We start from the raw sequence: 25,029 nt of genomic DNA on the forward strand, positions 1-25,029 counted from the left end.
GTAATATTTTAGCCATCTATCAGTTTGGGATATTACGACCATCTTTCAGTGTAAGATCACTTAGGACTACTTACAGTCCTTATGCCGCATCAAGCAATGTTCCGTCATGACAAAAACATGATACACATTTAGGTTAGAAGGCAGTGTTTAACTGCATTATGTTTTGATTTGACAGGATAATTTTTAAAGAAGATTTTTCTTTTCTTTAACTCTATACAAAAATATTTAATAAATTCTGGCTTCTTAATTTATTGCCTGGGGAGTAGGCAGCCAGTGTCTTAGAGTAGTATGGAAGCAGTGTTCATTTATGTACTATTAACCCAATATCATACAGTGAAATGTAACATTCCCCAAGTATGTTCTTTCAGCAATAAGAGTGCCCAAATTAGACTGAAGCAACCCTTTAATTTAGTATGTATCAATACACACAATACACATATGCAGTTAAGTTCCTGTTTAAAGTTCCAAGACAACTTTCTGTGTGATTTATGGCCACTAACATTCACAAATCAGCAGTTCAATAAGGCACTTAAGACACTCTTACTACTTCTTTGTAATACAACCAGAAAATAACAGCCAGACAAGGTCTCCTGAATACAAGCAGCTCCTTAAAAGGTAAACCACTGGAGAGTTAAAATAATTTGCAATGACAGATTTGTTTCACATAGAAAAAAAAAAATAGGCAAAATGACACTTAAACTTGCTGGAAGCCATGTCTCCAACCACTTCTTTCAATCTAGGACATTACTGCAGGTGGCAGAGTATCTGCTTCTGTTAAACCACCTGAAATCTTTGTTTTGATCCGAATGCATCCAGCATTGATGGAGGTTTCAGACTACTCTTTCATAATGAGTTATGAAGTCAAGACTAAGTTCCCTGTGTGAATACTCCTTTTTTTCTTTTCCTTTTTTTCTTTTTTTTCTTTCTTTTTTTTTTTTTTTTTTTTCTTTTTCTGGGCATATAGCTGTTTGCTGGAGAATTAGATGGGTAAACAACTTTGTTTAATGTACCTATCGCTCTAGTCCCACAGTTTTCAAGAATTTTAAACTCAAATTCAAAATCTGATACAGCTTGCCGCAGGCTGGAGTGGAAGGTGAATGGCATGCTAGTGGTCTACAGAGTGACCCTGTAGAAGAGAAAGGGACAGAGTGCCAGCCAGCTACTAAGAACACACTATATCTTTCTGTCAATCATTGTCATCACTCAAACAGTTATATCTGATAGGTCTTTTAAACCACAGACTGTTGTCCTAGTTTGTTTTTTCCTGTATGATTTTTTCTATAAGAATTGAAAAAAATGTTTAAATTAAACATTACTTTACTTGCTGCAACCTACCTATCAAGTGGTACAAAGATAGAGCAAATAAAATATTTCACAATAAACTCAACTGCAGAGTTTAAATCCTATTTTGGACTAAAACCAAAAGCCACTGCCAGATGGCATGCATAAATGAATGCCTGGTTGTTTGGGCTGGGAAGCCAAAAGGACACTAAAGACAATGTATCACTCACTTCTTTTGTGCCAATGGTTTCAGAAACTGGCATTCACTAAAAACACAGGTCTAAAGGCACATGGAAGCTCAGATTAGGCCTTTGGTTATCTACCTAACTATATTTTCCTACAAGTTGCCTCTGGTGTTTTGAGTGTTAATCTTACCATCTCAATATTTGCTTTGGTTCTTTGTTTCCTAGACTGTTAACTTATGTATACCACATTACCAATACATGCATTTGATTAATAATCATACGGATTTAATGCTATCGAAACATTGAATAAGCAACACCGAAGTAAAAGTTATTTTCTGTGCTTTTCAAAGTAAGAAAGGGCTTTGAGTTTAACAGCATTAAAATATCATATGCCAGAGTGAACTATTACTTAATCACTATATGCCACATGTCACCTTTACGCTCTCTGCTGATATGAAGCACAAAGTAGCTCAGTCAAATTTTTCTTGCCTTAAGAGGAGAGGATTTTAAAGACACATGATATTATGCCTTTCCATGGTATGTAGGCTCAGTTTTTTGAGCTATGTTTCTCTTGCTCCTTCAGTGTATTTCTTTATGAAGAGTAGTTTTTTACATGCATGAATAAGCATTTATCATAACTGTGTTCTACCATAATGTTAATTGTCACTGTTTTTTAATGATTTGAACACAAGATGGTTGCCTCAGAAAAGTCATTTAGAAATGCCTTTCATTTTGTTCCATTGCAAACTTTACAACAAACACAAACTCAGATTTTTAGCATAATTTATCTTTACTTCTTCATTCAAAGTTAGAAAGCAAAAATAATAAAAATGTAATAAACGTATATTGTGTTACCAACTACGTAACAAAAATCTGTGTGCTTCACTAAGATTTTCAACTTGCCCCCCAGATAACAAAGAATATGAACACAAGTTGTAAACTAGATTTCATGAAGAATAACTTGATGAAACTTTGTTAGGCAAGAGACTAAACCAGCTAGTTTCCCAAGATTTTCTTTCACACGAAATAGTTTAATATGCCAGCTTTCAGAAGATGATTAGAACATTTTAAGACTGTTTCTACGAGTCAAGATTCACCACAGTTAGGAGATACTGATTTTAGTGATGCAAAATGTAATGCTGTTATCAAAAGTGCAAGGACTCTGCATACATTGTAAAAGCATATCAATGCAAGATAGATTTACAGTAAGACTACATTCCTCACTTACAGTGCACTCATACTTTCTGAGGCAAGAAGGATGTGGCAAGAGAATAAATCTCTTAAATTTCCCAGCCAGAGATCAGAGCACTAGAAAATTTTTGCCTGAGGATAAAAAGCTGGTAAAGTTGGATTTTCTATACATATTACAGAGGAGAACTTGGAAGAGGAACTTTAACACTCCTCAAGTACAAAGAAGTGCAGAGAGAAAGGTACTAACCCGCTTTTCTTACAACCCTGTGGATAACACGAGAAATAATGAGCTGACATTTTTTTATTTTTTTTTGTCAAATTGTGTTTAAACTAGATTAGAAGCTCTGAAAGCTTTCTGGACATACGACTTAGTGGGGAAGTGGTGGCATCTCCACCCCTGACAGTTTTTTACAAGTTGTACAGACAATTCTCAGGAAGGTAGTTATAACTGGTTTCTTGGGTGCAAGAAAACCGATTAGCTAAGGGGACCTGCAAACTTTCAAGGGCACTGTATCAAGTCGATGTGAGAAAGAAAAACAGAGACGTTAGACACAGTAGCAAACAGAGACACCAAAGGAAAAGTACTATTCAACAATCGTTCCATTTCACTTCTCCAGAAGGCGGGTGCCAACCCGGCTAGGTCCTGGTACTCAGTTTGGAATTCAGATGAAATGGAAGAATGTGCAACAACATGAAGTTGCAGTGGTTCCCAGCATTTGCTTGATAGCCTTGGTTACAAGATCTTTTTAAGGACTCAATTTCTGTGATTCTTTTTTTCTGTATTTTCCCCTAATCCACAGGCACACTAGAAATTAATTCTAAAAGCACTGTTTCAGAGAGAAAAAACTATAGGTAACAAGCTCTTACATAATATCTTTAATTCACAAATCTCAAATCTCTTTATAAAAAGAATCAATAAGCCAATTTAATCAGCAAGAGAAACAGAGCTTTACACTTAGGCCCTTAGGATCCTTTCTACTTAAGATGCTGTATCCTTCATTTACAGGGCTCTTGTCCACAAAACTACCCCACAAGAACACCTGATAATTCTTTGGCACTGCAAGACTGATGTTTACAGTACTGAATGGAAGTGTAGAACCCCAAATTCTGTGCTTTTTATAGGAAGTTAGCATTCGATAATTTATGAAATACAACTATAATCAAAATTTAATCATCCATTCTACTAATGATTTCATATCTTTAAAAACATAAATTCTGCCCTTAGTTATCTTGGATATAACTCAACATTAACTCCTCTGGCAAAAAAAAAAAAAAAAAGAAAAAAAGGAGCTACACGAGCATAACAAAAGAGTAAGTAAGAACAGAACTTAACTTGCTCAATGTGAACAGAAAAATGTACAATACCTATCTCATAGATTAATACTCCATACTCATAATTTTGATTCAAGATTTTTTTTAGGAAGCAGATAACTCTCATAAAGACTATAAATTCCTCAAGTGTAAGTAATAACATACTCCTTGCATTCTCTTTCACAAGAGAAGTATTATTAAAATAAAAAATAAATACGTATGTGAGGAAAGATAAAATGTTTCGTATTTTTGAAAAAAAAAATTAACCTGAAAAATGTTAGTATTTTGAAAATGAATAATGGATTTTAGAAATGTTCACTTACCAATACAATCCCCATTTGCATCCTGTTTATAGCCCATGTTGCACTCACATCGGTAACTAGAAATGGTTGGTATACAACGTCCATTTAAACAAAGGTTGGGATGGTGCTTACAGATGTCTATTGTCTGATTGAGTATTGCTAGTACAAAAAAAAAAAAAAAGAGAGAGAACACAAGACAGATATTCATACTTTCAAATACAAATAAACTTCATGTATGTGTGACTTCACCTTGTGCTTACAGCAAGGTAGTGTTCCTGCAGAATGGGTAAGTTTTAGATTTGGCAAGGTAAGGAAAGAGAACAGTTTATTTTAAATGTTGGTGATTTTTTTGAGAATAGTTAGAAATTTGGAGTCTTATTAGCGCTGACCAAGACAGATCAGCCGGCACAGCACAAGTGAAAAATTCAAACATATGTGGTAAAGTGGGAAGCCAATGTGTGAGATATATATTACCAGTACATAAACTCACATACAGGTAGTACATGGTAGCTGAACATAAAGCTCTTTCTTATCGGACTACTGTCATAAACACCAAACTTAAAAGTGCCAAAGGCAGGAAGATCAATAAAAATCATTGAAGTCTTGCCTTCTTCACCCTTCTGAGAGGGTGGTCAGGCACTAGAACAGGTGCCCCAGGGAAGAGGTCACGGCACCGAGCTGGATGAAGTTCAATAAGCTCTTGGACAACATTCTCAGACACAGGGTCTGATTTTAGGGTGGTCTTATGTGGAGCCAGGATTTGGACTTAATGATCCTAAGGGGTCTGTTCCAACTTAGGATATTCAATGATTCTTCATTAGGTTTTTTCTCTATAGTTAGCTGTAACTACTGTATAAGCACTTAAAAGAATTCCAAAATAACTTGCTGGGACTAGTTCTCTGAAGAATATCAGTCACCACGGTTGTGCAAGGTGGAGAGGAAAAGTGAATTAAAGGCAGTAAGAGATAATAAAAAATAAATAATAACAATGGACTAAAGTACACAAATACAATACATATACACATATACACCTCCCCCATATACAAAAATTGCGCACACATGGGGACAGAATACAGACAGAATTTTTAGTCTTCCGTGCTAGTCTATCCAAGTCTTGGAAGTAAGTGTAAAGTACACGCTGGGAAACTTCTCCTGGTAAGAAATTCTTTCCTATAGAACCAACAGGTAGTAAGATTAATCATGTGAATGAAATGAAGACATACAGTAAGATAGGAAAGGTACTCTATTAAGAGTCCAAGTCGGAAAATGAATAGGTAGACTGGCCTTTGGCTGATAAGGGAAAGGAATGAAAATACACACACTGGCAGGGAGAGATATTAAATAAATAAATAAAATAAACAAATCTTTTCATTATACTTAATTGTTGATACTAAAGCTACAGGCTTAAGGACTCTATAACAGAAATGAAGAAAAAAATCCATTCATCTGAACTCTTGCTAAAAAAGGTGCTCCCAAAGTCTGATGTATCAGCTGAAGTCTCCTATATACATTTATATGCAAAGGCATCTTAGAACATGTGTTAAGAATACAGTATCATTTTCAGAATAAAAACAAAGCATAAAAAAATAAAAAAAAATAAAAAATAGAAGGAATCAAAAGAGATTAACAAGTCATAATAATGCAAATACTTACTTAACCCTGTAATTATTGGGCCATTTCCAGTGGGACTCTGACCACCAGTCCCTACCCCTGCTCCGCCTACGCTTGGGGAGAAACCATTGCTTCCAGGGATGGGAATGAATCCTGCTCCTCCTGGGCTGTAGCCATTGCCATTGCCACCGGGAAGGAATCCATTTCCTCCTGTGCCACCACCCCTGGAACCACCTCCAGCAGAAGTGCCATCCACACAAAGTCTGCGGTGTTCATCTGTTGAACAGGAACACAAAAAGAAGCACGAAGTAAATCAACCCTTCAAAGCCAGCTTCTGAGGAAGGTAAAGATCTTTGCATGCTGCAGAAACCAGAACACTGGTTCCTCATTTCTTTCATGTTATGTGTTCCCCCTCCCACACCTAATCTCAAGGGGATTCCACAATTGTGACAGGTGTTATTTAAGGAAGGACACTAAGAATAATAAAAGGAAGTATTTTAATTTACAGTTATATGTCAAAACCACTTGTGTTTCCAACAGCATTAACTCCCTGATTTCTCAGAGATCTTGATACAGATAAGACACATTTCACATGGGATGTGGAATAGCACTCTGTGAGCACAGAGTTAAAAGAATAAATGAAATGCTGATGCATTTCTAGTTCAAAGTAACATGAAGTTTAATGGAAAGGGAGAGCAGCTGTTTCTTTAAATTGAAATGAACTATGGACCCTCAGAGTCATTTCCTCTTTGAGCTTTACCACAAAATCTTCCCCATTTCCCGAGAACTACTTCCAATGTCAACAAAAGGACGTTAAAGAAACTAGTCCCAAACAATAATGGACCAGAAAAAAAAATGGTTCACAGATGAACCATTTATACAGATGAAACATCAGTATTAAAAACACTAGAATGAATAACAATCTAAATCTTGACTTTCTTTCTCCTTTTAACCTACATTTTAAAGTAGTTTAAAATATTCCAGCGATCTCCAGCCCACTAGGAGAGCAAGAAAGAGAAGAAAAAAACAAACAAAATAAACACCAAGCCACTCACCAGATCCTCTAACAGGACACATCTCTGGAACAGATCCAATAGCCCAGCACCGGCCAGATTCACAGCAGCACTGCATTTTGGTGAACCTACCAGGAAGTTCCTGTGCACAGCGGCCATTCACTAAGCTGGAGAAACATGTACTTGCCCTCTGATCTGAAATTTAATTTAGAAAGAAAACCAAAAATAGTAACATGAACTCTCAAAACTACTTTCCCTTATTCAATTCATGTAAGTACTAAAATGTTTAAAGAGTTGTATTTAAAAATCAAAACAAAACACACCCAACAATTATCTGAGGAGATTAGCACCAATCTATTCCACATTTGGTTGACTGCTAGGTTACATACATTCATTGATATGAGTCTTGCATTAATCCAACATCTAGTTATCAAACTCATCTTTTCTTCCAGTCTTGACAAGCTCTAAACTTCTTTCACAGACTACTTTGTGGAATGGACTAGGCATATTTTCTCTAGTGGCTTTGTCAACAACCAGTACAGAAATATTGGACAGAATAAAAATGCCATAGATACTACTCAAACTATTTCAGACTGCGTTCGATGAGTACGTAGAAGAAAGAATAGAGCCACTTCAAAATTTGCCCAACTATTGAATCTCCTAAACATGGGAGAAAATGGCCTTGACCAATTATCCATTCTTCTTTACTTGCCTTTCTCCTTTTCTTCTCCTGGACAGGACAAGAAGCTATAGCAACAAATTGGAACACAGGAGGTTCCTCTTGAACAGCAGAAAATATGTTTTTGCTGTGCAGGTGACAATACACTGGCACAGGTTGCCCAGTGAGGCTGTGGAGATCTTCAAAAGCTGCCTGCACATGGTCCTGGACACACTGCTGTAGGTGCTTAAGCAAGGGGATTGGACCAGATGGCCTCCAGAAGTCCCTTCCCACCTCAACCATTCCGTGATTCTTACTGTAGTCTCAATCACATCTGTGCTTCATCACTATGGGTAGTGCCTCCTAACAGCATCATTAACATTCAGCTTGCATAAGAACAAAGTTAAGCCAACCACATATAAGGAAGAAATTCTTTACTCAGAGGGTGGTGTGGCACTGGCACAGGTTGCCCAGGGAAGCTGTGGATGCCCTGTCCCTGGAAGTGTTCAAGGCCAGGTTGGATGCGGCTTTGAGCAACCTTGGGGGTTGGAATTAGATGATCTTTAAGGTCTCTTCCAACCCAAACCATTCTATGATTCTATTAACAATAAAAAAAATAAAAAAATAAATAATCAGCAACTAAATACTGTACGTCACAGCCTTCTATGCTAACAAACAAAAATGGGAGAAAAATTAACATTTCAATGTGGTCAGAGTAAAACAATTAGCACATTTATTTGCATGCACTAAACAAGACTTGAAGAAAATCTTATTAGTCACTGGACTATGACAAATTGCTGCTAATTTATTTAAAGGAACAACACTGGATAGATCAATTTTGTTATCTTTTGCTCATAATATAGCTTCAATATAACCCAGGATGGCTACATTAGATTCCATAACTAGACACTGGAAAAGACAAACAAAGTCTGTTTTTCTTTCTTAACTTCAAAAAACTGCAGACTTTGAACAGCTTAACAGAATCAACTAGGTATAAAAGCCAGATATATACAGTTATATGTGTATTTAACTGTACACAAGTTTTAAAAAGAAGACAATAAAACAACCAAACCCAAGAAATTATTTTCTGCAAAATATCTGTCAGTGTAGCCTCATGCTAGTTATCATGCTCTATTAAAAAAAAAAAAAAAAAAAAACTTTCTGCTTTCTGAACGGCATCTTTTCCCATGAGTCATTTCAGTGAAATTAACAATATTTGAAGATAAAAAACATGCAAGAGGAACAAAAGTAAACTGTTCATTTTTAACCAAGTCTTTTCTAAAATTAACACAAGCATCATAACAACATAGGATGCATGAGGCAGAAGATAAGAAACCCTGAAATATGACCTAAATCTGCATAAAATATAGACAAACAATTGCTATGGTCAAAAATGTAAATCTTAAGGACTAGTATTTTTGAAATCACAGTCCCCTCTCCAAAAACTGCGTTTAAGATGTTCAGCTTTAAAAAAGAAAAAGCCAATATATTTCACAGAAATACGCTCTTGAGTGTGAAGTAAATAGCCTGGCACTGTAAAATATGTGTGGCAGAGGGTCTGGGGCATGTGAAGACACCAAAAATTCCATTTCCAGCTTCTTCTTTCAGCAAGTTTAATAACTATTCATTCACATACTTTTAACCATAACACATTATGATGCATCTGGTCATAGAGATGCCACAGTGCTCAGCGTGGCTGCTGGAACAGCACTCAGCTTTGTCAGTGCAGCAACCATCCCAACCTTGCGGAAGACAGGTCCACAGTCCCTCTCCAGTATCTACAAGCTTCTTGCACTCCAGATGCCTTCCCCAAAGACATAGCTGGAGCAAAAACATTTACCCATCTCCTGCACATATAAGCAACTATGTGGCAGACAGGTCCCGGGGCTTAGCTCAAGTCGTATCCTCAGCATATTAACACAGCACTTAAGATCTAAATTCTGCTGAGCTAACAGGAAAGATGGCTGATACAAAGGATACAAAGCAATACAAATAGAAGCTAGATACAAAAAAATGAAAAGCCCACTGTGACAAAAACTGAGACAATGCAACAACTGCAACCTCAGTAAATTGATTTAACCATTTTTTTTTTTCCCTTGGTGTAGATATATCTGACAAAATAAAGGCCATCCAGTCTTCTAACAATCTAACTCTAGCATAGCATTTTCAGTGTTAGTATGAGATTTAGTAAGTGCTTTAAATGTCTAACATTATCCACAGAGACAGTAAAACAATTAACATGATTACTTGGTAATTTTCACAGCTAAGATAGGATTTGTTATGACAGCTACTCCTCTTTTCTTGAATTAAAGTTCAGATTATATTAAGCCAGAAATAATTCTGAGAACTTTTATTTCCCTTTGAATATTTCTTCAACTATAATTAGTTTCAATTGGAAGAACCATGTATGTGCTAAAGGCAGACTGAACATATTACTGTATTTTCAGTATTCCCATGTGAAAATTAAATAAATATGTCAGTATTTATTATATATCCTAGTTCTTTCAATGATACATCCTAGGTCTTTCATTGTCACACCTCTGAACATTGACTGGGATAAAAACTCTATTAATTTGGAAAGACATGGTATGAATTAAAATAACTGTGTACATCCTGATATTTTGGTGAAAAGTAAGTATTTATCTTAAACTGAGAAAAATAAAGTATGTGTTTATAATGATTACATTCTTCACTTTTCTCCTAAGCACTATTTTTTCTAGTACTGTAAACCCTGAGAACACAAGAACATCCAGACAAAGTTAATTTAAGGGAAAGACTGTAACATAAGGGCTTGTCTTAGCAGATTAGGGCAAACAATTTTGTGTGCAATTGGTTTTGGGAGCTGACTTTAGAAACTGAATTGTAAAAACATGCTAAAATCCATCAAAATTTTGATCATCTTGGAAATCACAGGCTGTCACTATTCCTGGGACCAGACATAATACATTTAAAGCTTGGAACTCCCCAGATGAACCTGGTAATAAAAACAGACTACACTGTGCAAAAAATTATTAACGTGAAATCTCCTGCAAGTCTTGTGTTTCTGCTGGCGTACTCCATGTATCTGTAATCTGGAACTCCCTTCAGAATTTCCATCCCTTTCCCAACATGAGAACAAAGTGCTTTGAGATGTCTGAAATAAGAAAACCCGCTTGAGAGCTAGAAATGACACTACTGTCATAAACAGTATTTTCAGTTAATTCATCAGTATGTTTTATACCATATATTCGGCACATCTGCAGCTGTACAAAACAAACCTAATGAGAAGATCCATGATATAAATTAACACACACCATGATCAGGCAGGTGGTTTTCCCAGGGCGAGGCTCATCCCCTGCACTCCGGGTATGCTGACCCCTGCGATTTTCCCAAATGCGGGAAACCCGACTGCATAATTTGTGGTAGTGGGGGACTGCGTTCGTGCTCTCCCCTGTTTTTTCAGGGTTCAGTACTAGGGCCAGTTCTCTTTAACATCTTTATCGATGATCTGGATGAGGGGATCGAGTGCACTTTCAGTAAGTCTGCAGACAACACCAAGTTAGGTGCGTGTGTCGATCTGCTTGAGGGTAGGAAGGCTCTGAAGGAGGATCTGCATAGGCTGGACCGATGGGCTGAGGCCAACTGTATGAGGTTCAGCAAGGCCAAGTGCCAGGTCCTGCACTTGGGGCACAACAACCCCAAGCAGAGCTACAGGCTGAGAGATGAGTGGTTGGAAAGCTGCCTGGCAGACAGGGAACTGGGAGTACTAGTTGATAGTCGGCTGAATATAAGCCAGCAGTGTGCTCAGGTGGCCAAGAAGGCCAACAGCATCCTGGCTTGTATAAGAAACAGTGTGGCCAGGAGGGCTAGGGAAGTGATTGTCCCCCTGTACTCAGCTCTGGTGAGGCCGCACCTCGAGTACTGTGTTCAGTTTTGGGCCCCTCGCTACAAGAAGGACATCGAGGTGCTCGAGAGAGTCCAGAGAAGGGCAACAAAGCTGGTGAGGGGTCTGGAGAACAAGTCTTATGAGGAGTGGCTGAGGGAGCTGGGATTGTTCAGCCTGGAGAAGAGAAGGCTCAGAGGTGACCTTATCGCTCTCTATAGGTACCTTAAAGGAGGCTGTAGTGTGGTGGGGGTTGGTCTATTCTCCCACGTGCCTGGTGACAGGACGAGGGGGAATGGGCTAAAGTTGCGCCAGGGGAGGGTTAGATTGGATGTTAGGAGGAAATTCTTTACTGAAAGGGTTGTTAGGCATTGGAATGGACTGCCCAGTGAAGTGGTTGTGTCACCATCCCTGGAGGTCTTTAAAAGACGTTTAGATTTAGAGCTTAGTGATATGATTTAGTGGAGGACTTGTTAGTGTTATGTCAGAGGTTGGACTAGATGACCTTGGAGGTCTCTTCCAACCTAGATGATTCTGTGATATATATATATATATTTTAATAATATAGAAACAGATTTTAAATAAATTGCCGTTTAAAATGTTCAACCTACTGAAACTTAATATTTGGTTTGTTATATAACCTGTTTTGGCCAAATTAGTGTCAACTCAGCATATTTTATTTAATGTCTCATAGTGATTTCTAATGGTTAAATTAACCTATGTGAGATGGAACTTGAAATACCGAATTTGCTTGGTATTAAAATAAATGTTTGCTCCTTTAGAACTGAAGTAAGCTTAGCCTTTGGTTTCATCAGATGCAGATTTAAGAAGAAATACAATTAACATTTCTTATGTTTGCCAAGAGAGAGAGGTTCATTCCTTTTTTTCCCGTAAAAAAATCCAGATCTCTGGCAGGAGTTCTCAGCCTACAGCACAGCTGACATAGAGAGATCTACAATCTAGATAAAGATTGCTGCAGTGGCAACCATGAGAGAAGGAAGATGTTAGGAATTTTAAGTTGTTGGATCAGAGTGATACTAGTGAGTTAGCATATATCAAGGTCCTGTCCCAACCATCTAGCATTCTCCCCTTGAAGTCCTGCTGCTGTGTATAAATTGCCTCAATAACCTTAAGAGCTCTTCAAGCCTACAGGATGGAACACCTACCTATACAGCGGGAGCCATCCATAGATGTGACATATCCCCGGGGGCAGATGCAGAAATAACTTCCCACTGTGTTAGAACATTCACCACCTTCACAGATTCCTGGGATGATGCTGCATTCATCAATATCTATTCAAAAAGGAAAATACATAGGATGATGAGCAAAACATTTGCACATATTGTTGTAAAAGAGAAGGAAAGATAGCTTCTCTGAAGTGAAATTATTATTTAGCTCAGATTTAATAATATGCTGCTAGTTGCAAGCTGCTGTGAAGGGTGCATTTGCAAATTGTTTTGTTTGCTATCTAATGCAGGCCTTTCTTACAGGTTCCAAGTATACACCACTTCAAGTCCCAGAGAGGTAGACTGGGACTTCCACTAAATGACAAATACTGAATGCCATCTCTAGGAAAAATGCAGCAGCTACAAGGCAACACAAAAACACACACCTGGCTTCTGAGCTGAATGAATGAAGATAGTACAGCAGCCAAGCATGACAGCTATGGGTTTCTGTGACCACAAAAATATTGCTCATCAGATCTAACAGCTTTCTGGCCTTCTTCTAGTACTTCAGATATAAGGTAGAATTTTGGCTAGGCTCTTCAGAAGTATAGACCAAATGTCACATTTTCATTTTTTTCAGATATTTTTAATCCATTCAAACATTTCTGTCAACTAAAAACAGTGGTCTCATCTAAACACTGACAAATAGTGCATGTAACTACATGGAAATTGAGATGTCATCAAGCTGATGAATGAGCTACTGCAAATAACTAAGAGCTCTAGGGCACACAGCAGCAGCACTAAGAGCACAGAGGGGTGTCCCAGCACAAGCAAAAGAAGGCAGTGAGAAGCAACAGAGGAAGCAATCTGACTGTACTTTTAGAGAAAGTGAAGCACAGCAGAGCAAACTGGGATGGAAGAAATACAAGTGAGGAAAACAGCATGATGGTAAAGACTGTGTCATGACCATTCATACAAATGAGCTGTTGTAAGTAACCAATTCATTCTGCAACTGTGACAATCTTTAGATATTGGATTTTTTTAGGGCCTGTTTAGCAACCTGATTTTGGCTTTAAGTGACTTCTGTCCATTAGCTTTCCAAATGGCTTTCAGAAAATGTGAAGTGTGGCCCAGGTTTAACGCAGGAGGCTTCTGAGAAAACATGCGAAAGAACGGCCAACTTTCTAACTAGCTTGAGATGAGTTATGGTTTCCAGTTGAAATGATAAGATACCACAAGTTTTCATTGGCTTAATACCAAGGGTAGTCATTGATACAAGGCTGTGGCTTAACTTGTTTGTAAACTTCTGGGTGCAGTATTGATTTAAGACTCTTTCATACTGTGAAACAGAGTTAAATCAATAAATAAAAAGATCAGACTCTTGAACCCAGACTGTCTCATGTCAAATAATTCTGGAGAAGCATCAGAAAGAGCAAATGGCAGAAATTATCTTCTGATGACACTGATTCTTCACATTCTCAGCAAGAAGTCTTGGCACTTTTATAAAGATCATCATTTTCCCTGACACTGCCACTCTAGAAATTGCCTTGAGATCAATGACAACTTGAGGAAGAAACTTTATCCACTGTTATTTCTTAGGATGCTTTTATGTGATGAATACTGTGCCTCTTCCCCCACTACATTCTCCACACTGAAAACTCAAAGAAAACAAAGTGTGCCAAAAAGATCTGGTACACACAGGTTCTATATTAAAAAGGTAACTCCCCACTGTGGGAAGTTCCACACATAAAGAACTCTTTTTAGATATGAATATACAGTGGACATTCAAGTACCGCAAAGGAAAATTAAGTTTTGCACAAGAACACTAAGAATGTGAGACCTGTTCTTTGTAAAGGTGAACAAAGCACCCTGCCTGTCCCTAGTGACGTCTTTTTGAGTGTCACTGTAGAAACGACAATTCACTTCACAAGTAACATTGCTTCAAACTACTTTAATCCACACATACAAGCATCTTGTAGCCTTTGTTTTTTGTTTCACACTATGAAGCATAATCAAAAGAAGCAAAAACTTTGTCTTTTTAACAAGGCTATTTAAGCATTTCAGAGGACACAAAAAGTTTAAATTTTACTTTGAAATAGTTATGAAATGATAACAACTATTCCCCATATTTGAGACATCTGTTCAAGTATGTAGAAAAGACAGTGTAATTTCCCCTAAATAAAAATAATCTTAAGAAATAATGTTTTCACTCAGGACTTCATAGTTAATCAATATAGAGATTCCAGAATTTGAAATGTTGGTGTAAGTCAAAACCAAACAATTCCCCAGGAAATCTCTGAAATCTTGCATTAATTTACTATTGTTGAAGACAATATATATAATGTGGTGAGTTGCTTACCATATGATTTCATCCAATGAAATGAAATCACGTGTGTAAATCAAAACAGAACCAAAACCAGTTGGATGCCTTGTTGTGATCTTTCTTGCAGCAAATGTCTTTCACAACCTGTAAGCCTTTTAAAGAATAACACTACTTTCTGTATAAACACACAAACTGAAACATCACATCAGATAGGCAACAAACACAGCAAATGTTTCAGACTGTAGGTGATGTTTTACTTCTACCCTGCGTAGTCCCATAGGTACCACAAACCTTTATGCAGATACAAGTTAAAAATGCATTCACCTTTTCCTGTGCATACTATCAGGGAGAACTGCTGAATACTATTTTTAACTATTAAGCAGAGCTTTAGATGGGTTAAAGAAGTAGAATGCAAAGAATGCGTTAATTACCACTTTCATAAGGAAGGACACATATCAATGAGCAAGTCCTACTTTTGTCAGCAAAGCACTTTACCAGATGCCAGACAGAAACAACATATACAGAATTCTGATCTACAATCGGCCAACAAAAATACATGCAATTATTTGTGTACGCTGTCATCCAGAATATTAGTACATACCAGCATCTGGTGACACAGACCAAACAAGGCTAAAAAGCCCGCTTCTCCAAAACAGCTGGAAAAAATAACCCAAACCCATAGATTTATGTGTTTTCTTAAAAAATAGTAATGAGTTCCTTGTTTAGCCAGCCTGCTTTCTTGACAAGTCTACTTGCTTTCCTGGGTATTGGGACAGACCATGCTTGTGCTTGGCAGAGGTTATTCTCAAAGAACAGCCAGATCTCGTGAGCTCCTTTGCCTTTCAGAGCTGCTTCCCTACAGGATCACACAGGATCACAACTACCAGTCCAATGAATAAGTCACAGTCTGCTCTCCTTAAGTCCAGGGTCTGTACTCTGATGCTTTCCTTCCTCAATCCCCCCAGGATCTTGAACTCTACTACTTCATTTCCAAGGCTGACGTAAGATTTTCATGTCCCCAACACATTCCTTTCTGTTTGGGAGTAGCAGATCTAAGAGACTGTCACACCTGCTCACTTGCTAGGCCTAACAGGTATCTGCATGTAGAAATTGTCCCTGATACCATCCAGAAACCTCCTGGACAGCTTTTGTCCCACGGTGTTGCCATTCCCCCAGATTTCAGGGATTGTCCAAGAAGAATCAGTAACTGTTATCTACAGGCTTCCTTGAACTGCTTAAAGAAGACTTTGTCTGTTTTCTCATCCTGACCTGGTGGCCTGTAAAAATAACTTCTACTGCAGTGTTACCTTTACTAGCCTCTCCTCTGATCCTGGCCCACAAGCCTGACATCTATTTCATAGAAGAACTCTACATTTGAGCATATCTTCTTTTACGAAAGGCAGTCCTCCTCCATTCCTCACGTCTTCCCTAAAGAGACTACATCACTTCATTGCAGAACTCCAGTTACACACACTGGTCAGAATGGCATCACAGTTATTCCAATGGTGTCATAGCTTCACCATAATATTGCAGCTGCAAAAGAAGGTAGATGAATATGTATTCTGGTTTTTGGGTTCAGGTGAAGAAAATAGGTGTTTGGTTTAGTTGCACCCAATGTAATGGAAGTTTTTTCCCAGTTTGTTTTTGAATTCTGAGTCTCTCTTTGAAAGCAGAAAAGGGATTGATTGTGAGTTTTTCAGATCAACAGATCTTAAGAGAAACTTACACACTTCAGAAAACACTCAATACTTTCATACTTGAATATATGATTTATTTTAACACTAATTTATTCTGATGATGTCAATTTTTAGAACAATAAATCTAGGATTCATCTGACACATCACACTACAGTTACCATTTTAGAATATTGCCTGGATCTGTTAAGTAGCATGAATGACCTGCCTTTTATACTCTGTGAATGTATTTATTTGATGTATTAACTTCATCTCAGAGGAGGTAATGGCTCGTCCTTCACATGGAGCTCTTCTAGGGATTATATCAGATGTCCAAATGATGTCTAAATGCTGTCTTTGCTCTAATGATATATTTATCATATTAGAAAAGTCTGTACTAACACTGCAGCAGCTGGCATGGGAATAATTTCAATTTCCCTACTCCTGATCTAGAAGTCTTATGGAATACCAATAAATATACTGTGGCTGACAGAATTAAAAAAAAAAAAAATGCACTTGTAATAAACAAGAATAACTAAGTATTCATCAAAAAAAGCCGAAAGTACTCTCTAACATTAGTGTAATCATTACATTCAATACTACAAAAAGTTCTAAACATTCTCAAGCTGAAAGAGTGCTGCCAAAATAAACAGCTGTAAGTCAGAGAATACCACTTTGAATAAAAGCTTTCCAGTGAAAAGCTTTGCAACTGAAAGCATGCACCTAAGATCAGTAACAACAACAAAACACACATTTCTAAACTATAAATTGCCTACACAATCAAATACACTATACATTTGTTTAGTAATTACAGCTGTCTTTCCTTCAACTTTGTAATGATAAGTTGATCATAGTTCTAGAATTTTCAAATCCACTCTTCTGAGTGAGACATCACAGTTGCACTTTGGAAAACATTCAACACTTGCATTTCTTTTTCTGATAGTTGTATATATTTGGTGGTATGATTACAAGCAAATGTTTCTGAATTTTAGGTAGATTATATTTTGATACTCAGTAAATTTAAGCTTGAATTCTACTGAAAGAAAATTGTACTGCTAGAGTTTTTCAAAATCACCATACCTAGACTTATTTAATGTCCCATATAACATAAAAGTGATGGTAAAAACAGACCATTATGCAAAGAAAATTGAAAAGAGTAGATGTTCATTTACTTGCTAACTGCTGTGTAACCATTCTTGCAGAAGCACATTGCTTAGGAGCTAATGATATCATTAAGATACTAACAAAATACATCATGTCAGTTAGATTTAAGGTGGGTCGAAATAGTCATTTACTGTACCTGTGCTCTTAGCTGGTCAGATACAAATTCACAAAATACACAGACTGATTGAGTTTGGAATGGACCTCTGGAGGCCATCTGGTCCAATCCCACTGCTCAAGCAAGGACATCTAACGAAGGTTGCCCAGGTCCATGTGTGCAGGCAGCTTTTGAAGATCTCCAAGGAAGCAGACTCCACAATCTCTCTGGGCAACCTATTCGAGTGCTCCATCACCCACACAGTAAAGAAGGCTTCCTCATATTTAGACAGAACCTCCTGTGTTACAACTAGTGTCCACTACCTCTTGTCCTGGCACCGGACACCACTGAAAAGAGCCTGGCTCCATCCTCTTTGCAACATCCTCTAGGTAGGTTTTATACACATTGATAAGATCCCTGCTGTGTCCTCTCTTCTCTAGGCTGTACAGTCCAGGCTCTCCCAGCCTCCCCCAACAGAATAGGTGCTCCAGGCTCTTGATCGTCTTGGTAGACCTCCATTGGACTCTTTCTGGTATGTCTGTGTCTTCCCTGTACTGGGAAACCCAGAACTGGACGCAGTACTCCAGGTGTGGCCTTACCAATGCTGAGTAGAAAGGAAGGATCGTCCCCCTCAACCTGCTGACAATACTTTGTGTACAGTAGCCAAGAATACCACTAGCCTTGTTAGTGGCAAAGGCGCATTGCTAGGTCATGTTCAACTTGGTGTCTACCAGGAACCTGGGGGCCTTTTCTGCAGAGCTGCTGCCCAGCTGGATGGTCCCCAGCATGCATTGGTGTCTGGGGTTGTTCCCCCCAGTCAGGTGCAGAGCTTTGAACTTTCATGAAGTTCTTGAACTTCATGAGATTCTCGTCAGCCCGTTTCTCCATTCTGTCAAGGTCCCTCTGGTCAGCAGCATGACCCTCTGTTTAATCAGGTACTCCCTCCAGTTTCATGTCCTCTGTGAATTTACTGAGGGTGCACTCTACCCCATCACCTTAGGCCCCAAAGGCCTTTCTGAAGTCCAGGTAGACAATATCCACTGCTCCCTCCTCATCCATCAGGCTCGTCTTTTCCTTAGAGAAGCTTATCAGGTTGGTCAAGCATGACTTCCCCTTGGTGAATCTGTGAGTCCTGCTGATTTTCTTCTCCTTCATGTGCCTGGAAATGGTTTCCAGGAGTAGCTGCTTCATCACTTTTCCAGGGGTCGAGTTGTGGCTGACTGGTCTGTAGTTCCCCAGGTCCTCCTTCTTGGCCTTCTTGAACATAGGAGTGACATTTGCTTTCCTCCAGTCTTCAGGCCCTTCCCCCAGTTGCCATGATTGACCAAAGATTATAGAGAGGGTCCTCACAATGACATCTGCCAGCTCCCTCAGCTCTTGTAGGTGCATCCCATCAGAGCCCATGGCCTTATGAATGGTCCAGTTTGCTTATGTTTTCCCCATCCTGACCCTTTTCTACCAAGGGTACACGTTCCTTGATCCAGCCTTTCCCCCTGGTTTCTCAGACTTGAAGGCCAGTCTTGCTGTTAATAACTGAGGCAAGTTATAACTGTCCTGTGTAACCACCTCTCCTGTTTCATTCAGCAAACAATTAGCTCTGGTGTGCAAGTCATATATTGACATCAGTACAGCACCATGTCTGACTTGATATAAAATGCCAGGCTTATTTTTTCAAGTCAAAAACTAAGTTGCATGTAACTGTTAATGATAGCTGCCAATTTGTCTTTCCAAATGATTAATATCCATTATCAGAAAAAAAGCAATAGAAACAAATGTTGGATTATTACTACATATCTTCATCATCATACTTTGTGTTTTGATTCATCTAATACTAATGCTTACTTTTAAATACCATCATTCGACAACATTCTGAGTAATGGATACATTGACTTAAAAGAAAAACTTATAGCCTTTGACAACCTACCCTGAAACAAAGAATTTGCTAAGAGAAGTTGATCTACTTCAGCTCCATCCCTGACAGACTTCTTTCACATATTGATATGCAACAGGTTTTAAAGCAGCCCTGCCCTGATTAGCGAAGCTGGAGCAAGACAACGCAAAGCACCTCTCAGTTAACTGCACTAGAGAAGAGCCTCTCCAGCTGAACAACAGGCAACAGTTCCTCAAAGGGAGTGGTTCTTTCCCTTTCCTAACCTGGTTCCCAATTATCATATATGAGTGCTAATCACAGTTTTCTGTTTTCTTTTATAATTTACCAGAATTTCTTCTGGAGTTAGAAATGTTATGGGTAGAAAGGCAAGTGACAAGAAGACACAAAAATGGTAGCCTCTACTGCTGCCACTACTACCCAATAAGGAAACAAAAAGGAAGTTATAAGAGTCAGTGATCCAGCTTCAGGTAAATGCAACAGCAACTGGTGGATTAGCAGTAGCAAAGGCATGGAGACAGTCTTTTTCCCAATGTTCTAGCAAAACTCCCTTGCTTCCAACACAGTTCATATTGACCTGCTTTTACTGTGTATCTTTATGCTCCCTGTAGAGCCCTAAGCCTCTGTATATAACTGGCACACTCTTGCATACAGCTAGGTATATATAGATGTGTACATGCATGGCATATACACAGGTGGCTTCTATTTTTCCTCAGTTATGGCAAGAAAAGCCTTCAGAGTTCTGTTTCTCTGGCTGAAGCTCTACTGCTGTTTCTTGCAGGGTTTGAGAAGATATACCCAGGCTTCCCTAAAACAACTGATGACAGGAATATTATTGTGCACAGAGCAGCAGTTGAAACTGGCCAATATCAAAGGACAGAAAATGATTGAAAGGTGAGCTAAGGACAGAATCAGAGAAAATAACTGTGGTTATTTGTTTTATCTACTCTTCGGTATTACTTGCAACAACACCGTATGCAATCTGGTTCATTTCACATAGAAAATTCAATTTTCAAACCTATGGTATTAGTATTTCTGTAAATTCTGTAGTGCAGGCAAAACTACAGAAAACTCAGGTGACTTCAAGAATAGGGTAAAAACCATGTGTGTGTTTGTAACTGAATAGACGTATAATGTAATATAGTAACATATCTGAATTGCTGCCTAACCACAAACCAAAGCACTGAACAAGCAGTTGTCTTATCTATGTAACTTAAATATGACAGTATCTTTACCCATTGTTTGGGACAGAGTTGTAGTTTTTCAGAGAAGTCTTCATCAAACTCACAAATATTCAGATAATTTCTATTACGCTATTCTAAACTACACAGAATTTCAGCTCTTAATTATACCAGTATATTTACTGAGAAAACACGGTCTATTTGATTTTTTTGTCTCCAAAGAAAGACATTTCCTATGTATTTTTTTACTTAACTAGGCTCTTCAACACAGACTACACACAGGAGAAATTTCTTACAGTCATTACCACATTTGCTTTTCATACCATAGTCAGTAGGCTGACAATACCTACCTGTACTAGAACATATGGACGTTCTTGAGAAAACAAAATCCTAATAACCCAGTTACTGTAATACAGAGCTCATAGACTCATTCTTTATCAATACTTTAACATTTTGAAAGAGGCTGAGTGCCATCTTTACCCACAAATCAGACAGAAAAAATGTCTAATGCAAAATATGAACAGGAAAATAGGAAGACAATATTGTGGCACAAGAAAAAACACAAGGCACTATACAATGCTGTTATGTCTGTTCAGATCAGACACTGCAACTATTCATTACTTTTTCTTTCATTACCAAACTGTTTTAATGCTTTATTTAATCACTTTTTAGGTTTGTTGTCTGACAACATCACTTACCATCACATTTTTGAGTTGCCTCATTCTGCCTGTGACCAGCAGGACACTTGCACTCATAGGAACCTACTGTGTTAATGCAGTTTCCTCCTTGGCAGACTCCAGGGATAGCTTGACATTCATCAACATCTACAAACACAAAAAAGATTACTTGGAAATAACATACAAAAATCCATCATGGCTCTTGCATATGGGCAGTCATCTCGGAAATTATTTGTAAAAATAACCACAACAAACCCCAGCATATTTCTCCACTTCAGCACCACCACAGAATAAGGCAGTAACAGCAGTAACATGACCATGACCTTCATGCATGTTGTTTTTGATTCCATATAAACTCAAACTTTTCCATATATTGACTTATGACTCACACAGCTTTTAAATATATACAACATACTGTTGGTATCCCATACCCTCAGATTGTTGCTTGCATTGGTCATTACAAAAAACAGATTCTTAGTTTTAAAGGACCCCTACCTGTACATCTGGACTACCCCGCTACCCACTTTTACTAGATATGATAATTCTTGCAGGACATCCATTTTATGGACAGAAATCAAACTACTGATGTCAATACAAAATAGGTGCTACTCAACCAGGACAAGTTGTACTGCAAATGATCTGCACAGACTTCATTTACTGAAGTAACAACTAAGGCTAGAATTTCATAGATTTCTTTAGGCTGAATTTTCACCAGTAAATTAATGCTCTTAGAAAATGTATTTGCGATTTTGGCTTTACAGCTTACTTTCAGCATTTTCCTGTTGTATTTCAGTAAGTGCTGTTTCCCATTCAAATTGTATTTTTTCTCCACTCTTCATTTGTTTATATATAAAACATTCTACATTTCTGTAAGGTTGTTTTATAAAAAACTATCCTAAGAATCTTTGTATAAGTGCTAATGGGCTGTGAAAATAATATGGAAGATCACAGCGGCCTGAGGCCTCTATGAAATAACCAGTGTTAAAAGACAGTGAAGCTCTTTGTATTCAAAGAAAGGCAGAACTGGCTCCAGACTGATGCTTGATAGATATGTGAAAATTTAGCTTCTCAGTAGCTCTAGCTATTTAAAAATTCCATTAAGCTATGCTATCAGAATTCAGAATTAATCAATTGAACTAATTCCCTCACAGCAAAATTTCACATGCATCCAAATTTTCATAGAGGAGAGAAGGCTTGGAAGTTTTGTTCCAAAACTTGCAGAAACTCTTTTGTGAAAAAGATTTTAGGTAATCTTCCTTGTTAAACTGTTTGCCAACTCACAGAAGATGTAAAAATCAACTGATATTTCTAGTTCTCCACAGAAACGTATAGATAGCAGAATGCAGTACTATGTTTCAGAGGATGTTCATTATCTGGAAGACCTCAGGAGATGCTGAAATTACACCTAAATTATTAGAGTATAGCACTTCCTCGGTTTTTATTATTCCTGGAGTTTGTGCTATAGATATAGCCTTCAGTAGCCCAGTCCATTCCCTTGCTTTTTCATTCAAGCAGATATAATCACACATACTCAAGAAAGAAGGCAACATTTTATTTTTTTTAAACAACTAGACTTGTTTTTAGGTACATTTGCTGGAAAAGTTTGCATTTTCTTCCTCAGTTGGTGCTGATATAGTTGGCACAGTACAGACTCCCAATGCAACAGAGACTGTAAATGGATTAAGGACTATACTGGAGGCATGAACTTTTTGGAAACAGTTTTCTTTTAAGTAACTAGTGCTTGGAGCAATCTCGTTTACCCAGAAAGCAAACTTTTCTGCTCTGAAGTACAGTAATGAATCTGAACATAATTTAGCAACATCTAGACAGAATATCAGTTTCATCATTTAATCACACCCAGCCCACCCAGTAGCTCTGTTCTGAGTAAAACTAATATGGTGTTTGCCTTTTGACCTTTGAGCCTCAAAATGCATTCAAAACACAGGGTATGCCTGTGCCTTCTGTCATTTATTAATGTTTATTTAAATTAATCCAACCATGTCAGCAGATCAGTGGTTAAAAATAACCACTGTTTATCTTTCATAGTTTTGTAAGTCAAAGATGTCAAGTAATAATAAATTAATGGCAGTAACAGCAGGAAATGAATAATTTCCAGAAAAGGTATCACTGAAGCCTTAAACAGAACAACATTTTAAGATTTAGTGATCCCATTTATTTCTTTCAGTATTAATCGTACGGTGTTAAAAGAACAAATAAACATCAAGTTCTGCTGAAGTCTGAAAAGCCAGTCCCAATCATGCAACACAGTGTAATGCTTGTCCAGTGATGAAAACACAAATGTCTCATTATGTATAGTGAGATCCTGCAAATCTTGAATCACATCAGCTATCTCACCTTTCTGTGCTAATATCAATCTTAATTTGTGAATGGCTTATTTGTTAACTATTTTAAGTTTTATTTAAGTGCAAAGAGAATGAGTACGCTCAACTTCACTGTTAGTCTAATATGTATCTATATACACAAAACATATATATATATATATATACAAGTCTGAAGCCCTTTTTTTTTTTTTTGCCTAACACGGTCTCATGTTAGTCCATTAGTGTTTTAAAACTGAGAAAAGGCAGAAAGGAGAAACAACTTTCTTAAATGGGCACATTTTATGAACTGCTTCCTAAATGCCGTTTGAAGATGTAAGAATACTTTTTTTTTCTCAAAATACAACAAATTTGAAATCAAGCGTGTTTTTATTTACTTCATATATCTCTGACAATTAAGACTAAGCCACACAAGTTTTATCATTATTAACTGCATATTCAGTCTCACTTTTAAACCCCAGCCATATTAAAACAATAAGCTTTTTGCCATAAACACAAAATCAGACGAATAACTCTTTGGATGCTATTCTGCGCACAGAAGTTCAAGATGCTACAGATTAGGCAGAACATTTCCATGTGTTCATAGGCTTGACAATGCCTGGCAAGTGAAAAAAGGTTCTTTACTTTTGCAGAAAGTTTCCCCAGTAAATAGTAACTGCCTGCAGGATTTACGTAACTGCCTGCAGTATTTACACAACTACCTGTAAACTTGTACACAGACAAATTCAGCTTCCCTTCCTTATGAGTGGACTGCTACTCAGAAAACTAACAAAAATGCTCAGGAAATATAAATCCTCTCAGTTTTTATACGGTACTTCAGGAGGGAGTGCATCTTATTTAAGATATCAGTAATAATAATTACCCAACTATGAATTTTCTCTTGGTTTTTACCTATAAATATGTATGGGGAGATTTTGTGCAATTAATTTTGCATGTGGGAACCAAAAAGCAAAATAATTGTCAATATGTTGGAAAACTTCTTCTTCTACAAGTTCTTCTTCTACAACATTCTAATTACCAGAAATACCACAAATTTGAAAACACAGCAGAAGTAATACCAAGCTTATTTAATTTTTTTTCTAATATTAATTTTCATGACAGTAGGATGGG

General features: G+C 37.6%; 1 protein-coding gene across 2 annotated transcripts in view; it reads right to left on the reverse strand.

Moving 5' to 3' along the window:
• FBN2 (fibrillin 2) overlaps positions 1–25,029 on the reverse strand; it is a 191,639-nt gene that overhangs the window by 107,861 nt on the left and 58,749 nt on the right. Inside the window, exons 7-11 of one of the 2 annotated variants that reach the window (XM_083819185.1) lie at positions 21,602–21,727; positions 12,581–12,706; positions 6,937–7,089; positions 5,924–6,157; positions 4,292–4,429 (exon numbers count right to left, since the gene is read on the reverse strand). In XM_083819185.1, coding sequence (XP_083675311.1) covers positions 4,292–4,429; positions 5,924–6,157; positions 6,937–7,089; positions 12,581–12,706; positions 21,602–21,727 — 777 coding nt within the window. The remainder of the gene's footprint in view (positions 1–4,291; positions 4,430–5,923; positions 6,158–6,936; positions 7,090–12,580; positions 12,707–21,601; positions 21,728–25,029) is intronic. The other variant, XM_083819186.1, reaches the window with a different exon arrangement.

Source organism: Anser anser (genome assembly GCF_964211835.1).
Source record: "Anser anser genome assembly, chromosome: Z".
NCBI classification, from domain to species: Eukaryota; Metazoa; Chordata; class Aves; order Anseriformes; family Anatidae; genus Anser; species Anser anser.